The sequence below is a fragment of the Plasmodium gallinaceum genome (assembly GCF_900005855.1).
Source record: "Plasmodium gallinaceum strain 8A genome assembly, contig: PGAL8A_v1_32, whole genome shotgun sequence".
Classification (NCBI taxonomy): Eukaryota; Apicomplexa; class Aconoidasida; order Haemosporida; family Plasmodiidae; genus Plasmodium; species Plasmodium gallinaceum.
Genome location: NW_021628338.1, coordinates 289,749 through 304,527, shown reverse-complemented (window position 1 = coordinate 304,527; position 14,779 = coordinate 289,749). Strand labels below are relative to the sequence as shown.

Genomic DNA, 14,779 nt, shown 5'->3' with positions numbered 1-14,779 from the left:
GAAAATTAATATGATTTTTATTTTTAAACAAAAGGAAATAAAAGTATAAATTAAATTTAAAAAAAACGTAAGTATACTTGCTTTAAACAAAAATAAAAAGTGATACATATTAACAAAATATATAAAAATAAAAAAAAAAAAAAAAAAAGTAAAATAAATATAAAGATATATATAAATATATTTTATAGCAATAAGTAAAAAAAAATAAAATGGAGTTAAATAAAGAAATACATTATGAAAATAACATACTACAAAAAAATGACAATTTTTTTAATTATTATGTTAATCAGAAAATAATAAAAGAAGAAGAAATAGATTCTTTTATGGCTATAATAAATAAAGAATTACCAATAACTTTCAGAGTTTTAAATAATAACAAGTATAGCAAATTTATACATGAAAATATTGAAAATAAATTAGAATCCATATGCAAAAACCGTTACTCAATAATAAAATTAAACGAAGAAGATAAGATGTATGAAATATACTTAACTAGGTCAGAAATAAAAAAACAAGAAAATTACAAAAATTTATATAATTATTTAATTAATTTAAATGAAAGTGGTTATATATTTAGACAAGAATTAGTTAGTATGTTACCTGTTTTATTTTTAAAATTAAAAGAAAATTTTTTTGTTTTAGATATATGTGCAGCTCCAGGTTCAAAAACAGCTCAAATACTGGACTATATGCATTTAATGAAAAGAAAAAATATCAAAAATATTTTGATTAAAAAATTTCTTCAAAAAAATTGCATAAAAATGTATAAAATTATTGAGAATATTGATAGCGATGATACAGAAGAAAATTTTATTAATAAATATTTAATGAATGAAGAGGATAATAAAAATAACATCAATAACAAAAACATTGAAAATAATGATATTCAAGATAAATTTTTGATAAATAATAGTAACAGTGATATATTAATAAATGAAAACGATAAGGAAAATAGGGAATATAATAAAGAAAGCCTAGAAAAAATATATAAAAGTTATTATAGCATATTAGATAATAACTCTTATGATGATAAATTTTTTGAGTATATTCTAAATGTAGATAATAATTTATATAATGATTACAAAGAATTGATTTCTAATAATAACCCTAGTGGAGTTGTTGTAGGTAATGATTCTAATTTTAAAAGATGTTGTATGTTATTTCACCGATTAAAGAATATTCATAGTGGTAGTTTAATAGTTACGAATAATAATGCAATTGATTTTCCATACATATATATAAAAAATGAAAAAGAAGGTAATTTTGAAAGAAAATATTTCGATTCAGTTCTATGTGATGTTCCTTGTAGTGGAGATGGTACTATAAGGAAAGATAAAAACGTATGGTTAAATTGGAATATATATAATGCTTATAATTTATTTCAATTACAAGTTAATATTTTAAAAAGATCAATTGATTTAACAAAAGAGAATGGATACATAATATATAGTACATGTTCTTTAAATCCAATTGAAAATGAGGCAGTTATTTGTGAAATTTTTAATTCTATTGAAAATTTGAGTTCGTTAAAGTTAGTTAATTTTGGAAATGAAATATTAACAAAATTAAATTATAAAACAGGTTTAACAGAATGGAAGGTTTTCATGGATGATAAATGGTTTGAAACCTATGAAGAATTTTGTGATTATTTAACTAGTAATAATTCAATTAAACATAAAAAAATTTATGAAAAAATACAAAAAGGGATGTTTCCATCAAGTAAAGAGTTTTTAAAATTAATTAATTTAAATTATGTAAAGAGATTTTTTCCTCATAAATATAATGCAGGTGGATTTTTTATTGCAGTAATTAAAAAGTGTTCTAAAGTTCAATGGAAAAAAAAAATGAAAAAAGAATACACTAACGAAAATACTACAGAAAATAACAATGGCATATTCGAAAATAAGGAATATACAAAAAATATTAAAAAAAAAAAATATAAAAAAAAAAAAAATAGCAAAAAAAAAAAAGACATAACTTATGAAAACAAAAAGAATATAAACAAAAATTATATTAACAATAAAGAAAGTAATAACAATATATATGAAACATTTAATAATTTAACTGAAAATAATACATTTGATAAAAATATGGCTATAGGTAATAATGAAATAATAAATGCAATCAATAAAAAGAGTGAAGAAGAATTAAACCGTTATATAAAAAGTGAAATAAATACAATTAATATTCCTTGTGAAGATGAAAAGTTTAATGTTATTAAAATGTTAAATGAAAAAATAATTCCGAATAATAATTTGAATTCTATTCATAAAGCACATAAAATTAACCATAAAAATGAAAATTTTATTAAGCAGCAAGAGTATATAAGTTTAGATTATTATGAAAAGTTATTTTGTAAAGATGATATATTAGAAAGAATAAAAAGTTATTTTAATTTAAATGATGATTTTTTATCAATTAAAAATAATTTATATATTCATTTAAAGGATAACAACAATTTTTCTAATTTATCTGTTGATGAAAGAATTAATATGAATATTAAAAAAATTAATTTAGTCAGTAATCACGCTAAAGACATCTTGGAATGTTATACAAAAGTTAAATTAAAAATAATTACTGCAGGAATAACAGTTATACAAATTGATAAAAATAAAAACAATTCACAGGAAAATTATTATAGAATTAATTATAGTGGTTGTCTTAACTTTATTCCATATTTTAAAGAAGTAGATAATTTTTTATTAAATAAAATTTATAGAGATAATATTATTAAAAATTATTTTTACTCTATATATGAAAATAAAGACAGGAAATTTAATTTTGAAACCTATATGGATAATTTGATTAATGAAAGAAAAAGTACAGTATCAAAAACTAATATAAATAAGGAAAGTAATGAAAAAAAAGAACAAAAAAGCATTTGTAATCAATATGATATAAAAGATAAGGAAATATATAATGGCATAGAAGATAATGAAATACCTGATGAACTGAAAATTATGAATAACATTGAAAAAAATAATGAAATAAATAAATATAGTAACAAAAATATAATCATAAATAGTAATATACATGAAAAAAACATTTCAGAAATTAAGAGTGAACATGATGAACAATGTTCTGATAATAAAATAGAAAGTGATATAAACACTATATGGGTGAATAGCGATGTAATATTAGATTTAATAAAAGTTGATAAATCTAAAATAAATAGTATAACTAATGAAACAATAAAACAGACAAAAAAATTAAAACAGTATTCACCCAATGTTTTATTAACTTTAAACAAAAATAAACAAATTTTAGCTATTCCATCAAACAAAGGAAAGATGTACGTAGATATTAGCATTGAGAAAAATTCTATTATTATGTTACCATATATATTAAATTAAGAAAGAAAATAAATAAAATATATGTTAAACAATAATTAGATATTTCTTTTCTTTTCTTTTAATTGAATATATGTTTTTCTATCATTCATCTTAAATTAATTATTATATTTTAATTCATTGTTTTGTTTCAACCCTTTTATAATTTAATTCATTATTTTCATTCATTTCAGAGAATACTTTGAAGTGAAAATTTCATTTTTAATTATACATAAATGAACATATTTTACTTTAATCTTTATTTATAATTTTATTATATATATATATATATATATATTGTTATATTTATTTTTTTTCTGTAATAATATTTTTAATTTTTAATGATATGTATTATTTATACAATGAAGAAATCATATATATAGCTCAACTTCATTAAAAAAGAGAAAGTAATATTTTTAATTTTATAATTAATTTAAACAATTTTAAGTTAACTAAAGATATGTTTTTTTTTATTAAATATTATGAATAATAGATAAAAATCAATAATTATATGGAGACAATTAAAATAATAATATTTGTATATACTATATATATTTCATTTTTCTTTTCAAACATCCCTCAAAAAAAAAAAAAAAAAAAAAAAAAAAAAATACAAAAATGAAAAAAAAAAAAGAAAAAAGGAAAATAAAAAGAAATAGAAAAATTAATATTAAACAAAACAAAAATAGATACACTGCAATTTTGTTCAACATCAAAAAAAAAGAAAAAAACGTAAAAAAATTAGGTGAAAAAAAAATGTCTTTAATAAAATTTTTTATTTTAATCTTTTATTTTTTTTTTATATATCTCCAGACATGATTTTATATTATTTTATATTATTATTTATATATTTTATTTACTTTTATTAATGAATACGTTATTATTTATTTCCTCATCACTATTAATAACATTGCAGAAATTATCTAATGAATAAGGAAATTTAATAGAAGTATTATTATATAGTTTATCCATATTTTTTTTTTTTATATTTACTTTATTTTTTTTGTTATTTATTTCATTCATTTTTTTATAATTTTTAAAATTTTGAATAGCATCTGTAAGTTTTTTTTGATCAATGTTTATCTTTTTTCTTGGAATTTTTTTTTTTCTATCTATTTCGTTAGGTTTTTCTTCACTATTTTTTTTTGTTAAATTTTTTTCCTCATTTTCACTTAATTTATTTTCTCTTAGAAATTTTTTTTTTAACTCTTCAACAATTTTTTTTTTTTTATCATTGTCTATACCACATTTTAAATTATTGCGTCCATTTTTATTATCAGTTAATGTATTTTTTTTATCATTTGTTATATTTTTGTTTTCATTAAACTTTTTGCTATTAAAAGTTTTAATTTCTTTATTATGAGTTGAATTTTCTGCGATTTTCTTCACATTATTTTCAGTTAGTGTTTCTGTTTCAACTTTTTTACTTGTTTTGTGTTTTTTTGATATTTTTTCATTATACTTTGATTCGAAAGAAAAATTAGAATTTATATAAATAGCATCATATTTAGGAAAGTTATTATTAGATTTTTCTTTGTTTAAAAAATGTCCTTCATTAATAGAAATGATAGAAGAACTATTATATCGGTCTTGATTATTTGTTAGGTAATTTTTTAATTCATAATTAGAATCAATAATTTTATTACTACCAATCATTTCGGAATGAAATTTACTATTTTTTTTTATATCATATATATCGTTTTTTTCACTTGTACTTAGTATATTAATTTCTTTAGAACTTTTAGAGAAATTAGTTAGGCAGGGATTAGCGATAATTTCGTCATTAGATTTTGCAGATTGATTAATGCTAGGAAAAGATAAGCAATTATTATCTTTATATATTTCATTTCTAAAAAGATCATTACTATAAATGTAATCATTTAATTTAATATTTTTATCTTTATTATTATTGTTTCTATTTAGAAGGTAATTACTTAATCTTTTAGATATTTTAAGATTGATATTTTTATTATTCATAGAAGATTCTTCATTACTTTCATTAATTGCTCCATTAATTTCACAATCTTTTTCTCTTGTATACTCCTGGTTGTATTCATCATATATATTTTTAATTAAAATATTCTTATCATTTGCATTTATACTTCTATTTGATGCATTTGAAGGTCCTTTTTCACTGTTACTTTCTTTACATAAATAGGTATTTACACTACTATTTAAGATATGTTCGTACATATTTGAATAATTTTCATAATCATTTATTTCTAATTTTTGTTTATTTTGTTTGAAAACATTTTCATTTTCTGTAAATGAACTTTTATTACCATCAAGAAAACTAAAAGTTTTCTTATTTTTTATTTTGATACTTGGAAAAATATGACCTTCTTGTATTAATTCAACAAAAGACTCTTTTGTTTCTTTTTCTTGATTTTTTAGAATATCAGTACTTCTGAATTTTTTTATATATTTATTTCTTTTTTGTGCTTTTAAAAAATATTCTAAGTTATTTTCTGATTTCCATTTCTTTTTGTTCCTTTTTAAATTTCTGTAATTGTTAGATGATTTATTTGAGATGGAATTTTCATCCAAAGCATCTTTTACAAAGTTACTCATATCTGATGCACCACTATCTTCAGTGCTTGCAACATCTAAATAAGTATTACTTTTTTTTAAAAGAAAATTATTCTTTTTTATATATAACTTATCAGGAGACCATGAATAGGTGTTAAGAATTGTATTAAAATGTTGAATATATTCTGAATTATAAAATATTTGATCTTTTTTGTCATGATATCTATTTTTTTTTTTTTTTTCTTCGTCTTTTTCTTTTTTCTCATTTAGTTGGTCATAACGATTTTTTTTTAAAAAATTTGATGTTTTAAAACTTTTTATGTTTAAACTATTTCCTATATAATCTGAATCTTCCAGGTTATCTACTGTTGTAGTTGTAAGTGTTATTCTTGTGTTACTCATTGATTTGTTTCTTTTTTTCATTTTGTTTTTTGTTTTTATTTCTTTCTGAAGGAATATATGTTTTTTTTTTGATTTATTATTGTTATGCTTCATATTGCACTCTTCTGAATTATTATTACTTTCTGTTTTTTGCTGATATTGTTCATATAAATTGTTGTAAGCATCTTTATAAGCGATTTTTAATTCCTCTGTTTTTAAGTTATTAGATAATTTAGATATGTTACTACCTTTCAAAAAGACATTTAACAAACTTTTTTCAGAATCACTAGAATTCTTATTGATAAAAGATGAATTATTATCAACAAATATAGAATTACTTGAAATATCCCTAATATCATTACTTGATTTTTCATTATATACATTTTTATGAATTAAATACTCATTAGCATTAGAAGAAGGAATAGGTGTGTCATAAATTATTTCTTTTCCTGTATCTTTATATTTTTTAAATTCATTATTATTTTTATCTTCATTACATTCCTTACATTTTACAACATTTTCTTCTGTTTGATAATATGTTAATATTTTTTCATTTGAATTATCATTTTCCTCAGATATATTAATGTTATTAAAATCATCAGTATTATTTTCCTCTTTATTAAAATTGTTATTAAAAACACTTTTTTTTTTATAATTACTGTTAATATTTGTGTTACCATTATTACTACTATTATTAATATTATTGTTATTATTATTGTTACTATCATAAACATTAGTTTTATTCGAACTAATGTTTAAAATTTCTCCATTAACTGATATTTTAAAATTTTCTTTGTTATCATTTTCATTTTGTAAATCACTTTTTTCGCTACAATAATCACTATTAGTATGATTTTCTTTATTGCTATATTTATGAAACTTATAATTTTTATAAAATTCATTATCCATGCTATTATCTTTTAATTGATTTTCATCATTGCTTACTTCACTTTTTTTATCACTTGTCTCTTTGTTTAAACTATTATATTTTATATGATTTTTCTCATCATAAATATGATTTTCACTTTTTATTTTTTCATTGTTTTTTTCATTATTTATATCTTTTATTATATATGAATTATTCAAATTTTTTTTTTGGGAAAAATCATATTTATTTTTTATTTCATTATTAATATTCTTTTTTTGGGAATCTATAGAATAATTAGAATACAACATTTTTACTGGTTCCCCACTTTTTGTTATTGAGTTACATCCATCATATTTTTCTTTCTTATGGTTCATTTCTTCTTCATTATTGTAATTATTATTATTATTATTTATTTTATCATTATTATCCTTAAAATCAATGGATACCAAACCTTTGTTGTGTGTTAACTCTTCTTCATTCGTATTTTTTCTAACTTGCAAATGATCTTCAACTATATCTTCGATTAGGAAAGATTTATGTTCATTTAATTCTTTGTTTTCCTTATTTTTTGATTCCTTTTTTTTAAATTCATTTATTCTTCTTTTTAAATTTTCAATATCTCCTAAGCTTTTATAAACAAAAGATTCATAAAATATGTCACTACCTATCAATAGTCCAGTTAAATTATTGTCAGTAGAAGAGCTTGATTCTGATTTACTATTTTGAAACCCATATATATTATTAAATATATTTTTATTAGAAGTGCAAATATTATTTTGTTTTTCATTATGTAATAAATTCTTATCATTTATATATTTGTTATCCTCCTTATTTATATAATTTTCATTTCGTTTAAAACTTTCGTATGAACTATCATTATTAATAATTAATTTTAAATCCGCTTTTTTAATAATTTTTTCTTCTGGATAATCTTTACTATCTTTGAATTTATTTTTTAATTCACAAAAATATTTTATACATGTTTCGTTTTTATTTAAACTTTCAAAACCATTAATGCAATAGTAATTTTCGCAAATTCTTTCATTATTGTTTTTTTTATTATCCTCTTTACAATCAATATCTTCATCATTAATTTTATTTTTATTATCTTCAAAATTATAAATTTTCTCTTTTAAATAGACTTCTGTATTTTTCTTAGACGAACCATTTGTATGTTCGTAATTATATTTATTTTCTTTTATTCCTTCTTCATATTCATTGTAGTCAATGTTACTTTGTTCATTTTTATTAACTAATTTATCATAACTACTATTATTAAAATTACCATAAGGAAACTGTTTATCAGTTGTTTTTCCATAAGAATTTTTTATATCACTTTTTTTTTTTAAGAAAGTTCCTTTTAAGATATTGTTTTCTTGATCTTGATTTTTTTCTTCTTTATTACTATTATTATTGATATTATTCTTTTTATTTTCATTTTTATTATATGAATACTCAGATAATACATTTAATTCTCCATTTGAATTAACACCTTTAAGTTTTAATTTGTCACTATGTTTTGTTTTCAAAATAGCATTTTTCATTAATCTGTTATTATTTTCAAATATATATGTATTAAGGAAATTTATTATTGGTTCTTCATAAGAATTAGAAGATAAATGAATATTTAAGTTTTTATCATCATATTTTAAATGCTTGTTTTCACCAGAAATGTCATAATATTCTGTGATTTTTTCTCTTACTTTGTCTATATAGCTTTTATTATTTAGTTTTTCATTACTTTCTTCTTTATTTTCTTTTGTTTTACAAATATTTATAGGTAAATTGCTTAAGTTTTCATCCTTTTTTTTATTTGCATCAAATATTAATTCATTAAATATATTTATACTGTATCCTTTATTATTCTCCAAGTATTTATTGATATATTCCAATAATGAAATATTACTAAAATTGTTATTTTCAAATTCTTTTTTATTTAATTTTGATGATAAATATTTTTTCAAATTTTCGATCATATCAAAACTTTCAGGGTTACAACTATTATTTATAAGACTGTCTGAAAAATTATTAGCATAATTACTTTTTTCTTCAATTAGTTTTATGTATTCAGAATTATAACCGAAATCATTTTCATAATCGTCATCATCATAATTATCATTTTTATTCTTTTCATCATTAAAATACGATAATTCATTATTGGAACTGTAATTTATATCATTGCTATGTATATAATATTTTTCAACAGAAGTTTCATTTCTTGAATTATTTTTATTACTATAAATACTAGAATTTTCCGATTTACAGTTTTTATTTTTATTTTCTTCTTCACGATGAAAATTTTCTTCTTGTTTTTCTTCAGTACCATTTTCTTTTTTCTTTTTTATTTTCTTTTCATTTAGATGTACATTTCCTTTATTATTAAGTCTTTTCATGCTTTTATCATGTAATTTCTTTTTAAAATTATCAATCATTTCTAAACTTAACTCTCTTGTTATATTAGACTCTTCTTCTTTATCTATTAATTTTTTTGTATTAGATATGTTTCTCTTCGAAAATACTATTGAATCATTTATCAAATTGTAATTTATTTGGTTTTGTTGACTCATAAATATTTTTTCTTTGACTTCATCATTATATACTTTACTTTTAATATCTTGTGTATTTATTTTTTCATTTTCTTCCAATTTGTTCTCTATATCTAAATCATTATTGTTATTATCTCCCATATTTTTTTTTAAATTAATTCCTGATATATTACTTAAATTAAAATTCTTTTCACATTTTTCTTTATTAATACTATTATCTTCAATTTTTTTTATATGACAGTATTTATTTTTTGTATTTTCTTTATTTAAGGTGTTATTTACATTTAACAAAATTAACTCTTCATTCATATTTGAAGAATCCCTCTCGGTAATATAATAACTACTAAAATTTTCAAAATTATTATTAGAAATATTCCTTTTAACTAAATTATTAATTTTTCCATTATTTGAAAATTCTAATATATTTTTTTGAATTGATTTTATATCTTCTTTTTCATATTTATTATCTTTATTGTGTATGATACTACTTCCTAGCATATTTCTTTTATTATTTCCATCAATATTAGATGAACAAGATGAATTAATATTAATTAATAACTCTCTTTTTATTTTATTTTTTTCATTTTTTAAGTCATTATTAATATATTTATTAAGGGAATCAAACGATAATTCATTTGAATATCTGCAGTTTTTTTTCTCTAAATGTTCACTGCTATTTTCAGATATTTTGCTTAACACATCAACTTTATCCATAAATTCTTTATTTATTTGATGTTTATATGTTTCACTTAATTCATTTTTTTCATCTTTTATTCCTTTTTCTCCATATACACTTGCATGTTTCTCTACTACTTTTTCTTCATCTGTTTTTCCTAATTTATTATTTGAATCTATATTGTTTTCTTTTAGTTCTTTAAAATTTAATTCTTCTATATATTTTTCTTTTTTTATATCTTTTCTTTTTATAAAATCTTCTACTTCTTTATTAATTTCTATTATCTTCATATTACTTGGTATGTTAATTTGATTATTTAGAGTGTCTTCATTTCTAGTTAGAAGATTTAATTGATTCTCTTCATATAAATTTTTATTTATGTTTGAATGACTTTCATCCTTAGTTTTCAAAGAATCCTTTTCTTTATAATCGTTTTTATTTTCTTCAGAATCCATGTTATCCTTTTCTATTTGTAAATTTTTTATAAAATTACTTAAAATTTCATCAAAACTATTCATATTTTTAGCATCTAATTCAGCAATATATGATAAACTATCTATAGAATTATTTATTAAATTTTTTTTATTTGTATCATTTTTTTTGTTTTCCATAATCAAAGTTTCTGCATAATTTAATAAATCATTTAAATTAGCATTTTCATCATTTTTATCTTTTTCATTATTTTGCATATTATTACATTTCATTATTTTTTCAATATTAGAATCAACATTTCCTTCATCTATATTTTTTGAGTTATTCCTATTACTCAATACTTTATAATTTTTCTTTTGATTATCATCTTTTTGTGTAATTCTATCTGTATTTTCGTCATTAGACTCACTTAAATAACCTATATTTATGGTGTCTCTTGATTTAGAATCATGATCAACTTCATTCTGTAATATTTTTTTATCTAATCCTAAAGTTAAATTTTTAATTTCTTTAGATGATTTCTCTTCATCCATCAACTCTTTTTTATTATTGTATAAAGATGATAAAAATTGTTTTATATTATTATCTTCAAAAAAAGATTGTAATGTTTTAGAGTTGAGAAAACGTAAAGCATCAAAATTTGCATTCCTATCGGTTAAAAAATTACTTATAATTCCATTTAAAGAATTACTATGTAAATCTTCACTTAAGAAACTTGGACGCTTTGAAGAACATGAATTGTTAATTTTATTTATTATATTTTTATTACTACTTAAAACTTGACTAATATCAAATAATTTTATTTCATCATCCTTTTCTATATTACTAATATTACTTTTCAAAAATTCATTTAAATTATTAGAATTTGAAAAGAGGAAATAAAAATCATTATTAAATTTCTTATAATCTAAATTTTTGCATTTTAGCCATTCTTTGTATACTCTTGCAATTATGCCAGGATAATAATACCAGAAGCAATTTTCTTCTTTATTTGTATTTTCATCAAAAGATAATTTTGAGGAAGAATATATAGGTATTTTAATATAATCATTATTATAATTACTAATTAAAGAATTATGGTTTTGTAGATTTGAATTTAATAAATAAAAAGAGTAAGAGTCATTCGACTTTCTAAAAGAATTAGAAATATTTGTGCAATCATTAAAATTTAAGGATTCATTTCTTTGTTTTAATTCATCAGGATCCTCGTCTTTAATCGATAATTCGTCCAATTCAGATTTATAATTCTCCTTTATATTATTTGAATCATTTTCTTCTAATGAAATATCAATATCTTTTATCATATTTGACTCCGATTTTTCTTTATCCAATGAACATATTTCATTAAAACTTTGTGAATTTCCCAATTCTACACTATATGTTGAAATTTTATTAGACTTTGTCAAACATAAATTTTTATGTGTATGTTCTTCTTTCAAATCTTCATATAGAACAATTTGATTATTTAAGTTTTCATGTTCTAATTTTTTTGATTCAATTAAATTAGTAAAAATATTTTTTTTGCATAAGTAAAATATTAATTCATCATATATGTCTAATAAAACCTGTATTATATATGTATATTTGCTATAAAATATGGAAGAAGTGCAATAATTTGTATTTTTACAATTCGTAAAATAAAAAGTCCTATTTTTAAAATAATCTACTTTAAATTTATTTTTACTTTTTTCATCATGTATAGTGGATATCTTTTTTAATAAAAAATCTAAGCCTTTATTTATATTTTTTTGCTCATAATTATTTTTATTCTTTGTATTATTAATATCATCATATATTTCCGAAATATCCGATAATGATTCATTTATATCTAATATGAAATCATTTGAATAATGAATATTTTTCTGTGACATATTATTGTATCTTTTTGAATTTTTTGTTTTGTTTTTTTCTTCACTTAAATACATATTTTTGTTGTAATTTTTTCCTTTCTTTAATGATTCATTTTCGTCATATTTATTTGGTGAATACTTTATATCAATTGCTGTTTTTAGTAAAATATGTTTATATAAATGTAAGTCACTGTATATGTATTTTTTAAAGTCTATATTTATTTCTCTACTGTCTGTTTTTTGAACGTCTAATATTTTGTTGTGGTCATCTAAGCTTAAAATATATTTATCATACTTAAAATAAACATTATTTTCTTTTTCATCTTTATTAATATAAGGATGTACATTTGAATAATATACCTTTCTTTCAGAAAACCATTTAGAAAGGGAGTTTTCATATGAAAAAAATACATAATATACATATAACAAATGAACAACAAAAAAAAATATGAGGAAAACCATGTAAAATAAATAAATTTTATATAATCCTTGTGATTTATCATCTTCTGATAAATTCCATGAAATACTCTTGGATAAAGAAGCAGATGCTATAATAGAATTTATTATTAATAAAATTGTTTGAAGAATAATTATTGTAACGTTGCTATATTTACGAATATAATATGTAAAAAGGCTACTAAAAAATAAAATTACAGACATAATAATAAATAAAGTTTCCCCATAACAGCTAAATATAAAAAAAAATCCCAATAAACCAAAGCAGAAAAGTATACATATATCAAACAAATTAAAAAAATTAACTATATTATGGTATATCCATAAGTGTTGTGCTTTATATTTTTTTATTGATTTTATGATAAACATATATGAAAATAAAATAAATGCATAAATAAAGCATATGATTGCTTCTAGAATTAATAATTCTCTATTCGAACTCTCATTTAACTCATTATTTTTTGGCATTTGAACATTTGTATTTTTACTTTCAATATTAAAAATAAAAAAAATTGTGACAATAGAAATGATAATCACACCTACAATAGAATTTAGTAAAGTCATATATGATCGACTAAACTTTAATTGTATTGACATTATTAATAACAATAATGATAATAAAAACCCAATGTACTCATTCATAAGAAAAAATATTATTAGAAGTGAAAAAAACATATAGCTAAATATACAATTTATATCTCTCATTTGAAATAATTTCGAAAAATATTGCTTTTTATTTGATTCATTATGTGCTTGAAATACTTTTTTCAGTAGTTCATTTATTTTATCATTTATTTTTTCTATATTTTCATGACATTTTTCTTTAGATATATAATTATTATATAAGTTATTTTTCTTTTCTTGGTTTTTTTCTATTTCTGATTCTTTATTACCATAAGGTGTTTTATAGTTTTTTATTTGATTCCTTCCATCTTTCTTATCATATATTTTATTATCGTCGAAGTCTTCTTTATCAGTAATATTCAATGATTCTAAATGTTCATCATGTAATTTTATTTTCTTATAATTATCTTTATTTTCATATTTTTTTTCTTCATTTTTTTCTGTTGTTAATACTTTGTTAGTTATCTCACTACTATTAACTTTTTGTTCTTGAATTTTTTTTTTAGTTAAGTTTGTATTATGAATATATCTGAAGCCTTCTGAAACTTTTGGGTTTTCAACATCTAAATCAATTCTATTTTTCATACTGTTGTGGATATTCTTAATTTTTTTTTTTTTTTCTTTCATTAAAAAAAAAAATATTATTAATAATAAAAAATAAGTTGTATCTTAACTAAAAAACAAAAAGTGAGATACAAAAAATTAGCATACAAAAAAAATTCATAAATAAATTATAAAAATAAATAGTTACAATACAAAAAATTGATATATATACAATGTAAGACTAAAATATAGAAAAATAGAATAAGAATATGTACTATATATAAAAAATCATGTACAAAAAAATTTATTCATATAAAAAATTGATATGAAAAATTTGATTTATATATAAAAAATTAAATACAAAAGGATGATATGTATATATACATTAAAAACATACATAGGACAAATTTGTTTCAATCTTTTTTTTTTTATTTTTTTGCTATTTTTATATATATTTTAGCAAAATGGTTTTTAATTTTAAAAAATAAGCTAATAACTCAAGATACAAAAAAATGCACTTAAAAAAAAAGTTAATAAACAAACAA

At 19.2% G+C, this 14,779-nt stretch overlaps 2 protein-coding genes across 2 annotated transcripts; one reads left to right on the top strand and one right to left on the bottom strand.

Annotated features, from left to right (window-relative positions):
• Nucleotides 1–209: 209 nt before the first annotated feature.
• PGAL8A_00044300 (tRNA m5C-methyltransferase, putative) lies at nucleotides 210–3,353 on the top strand (the record flags this gene model as incomplete). Its single annotated transcript, XM_028674459.1, has 1 exon — nucleotides 210–3,353. The coding sequence occupies one exon, from the start codon at nucleotides 210–212 to the stop codon at nucleotides 3,351–3,353; it is 3,144 nt and encodes a 1,047-aa protein (XP_028530809.1).
• Nucleotides 3,354–4,181: 828 nt separating this feature from the next.
• On the bottom strand, nucleotides 4,182–14,276 carry PGAL8A_00044200 (conserved Plasmodium protein, unknown function; the record flags this gene model as incomplete). The annotated part of the gene is made up of 1 exon (XM_028674458.1): nucleotides 4,182–14,276. The coding sequence occupies one exon, from the start codon at nucleotides 14,274–14,276 to the stop codon at nucleotides 4,182–4,184; it is 10,095 nt and encodes a 3,364-aa protein (XP_028530808.1).
• Nucleotides 14,277–14,779: the final 503 nt, after the last annotated feature.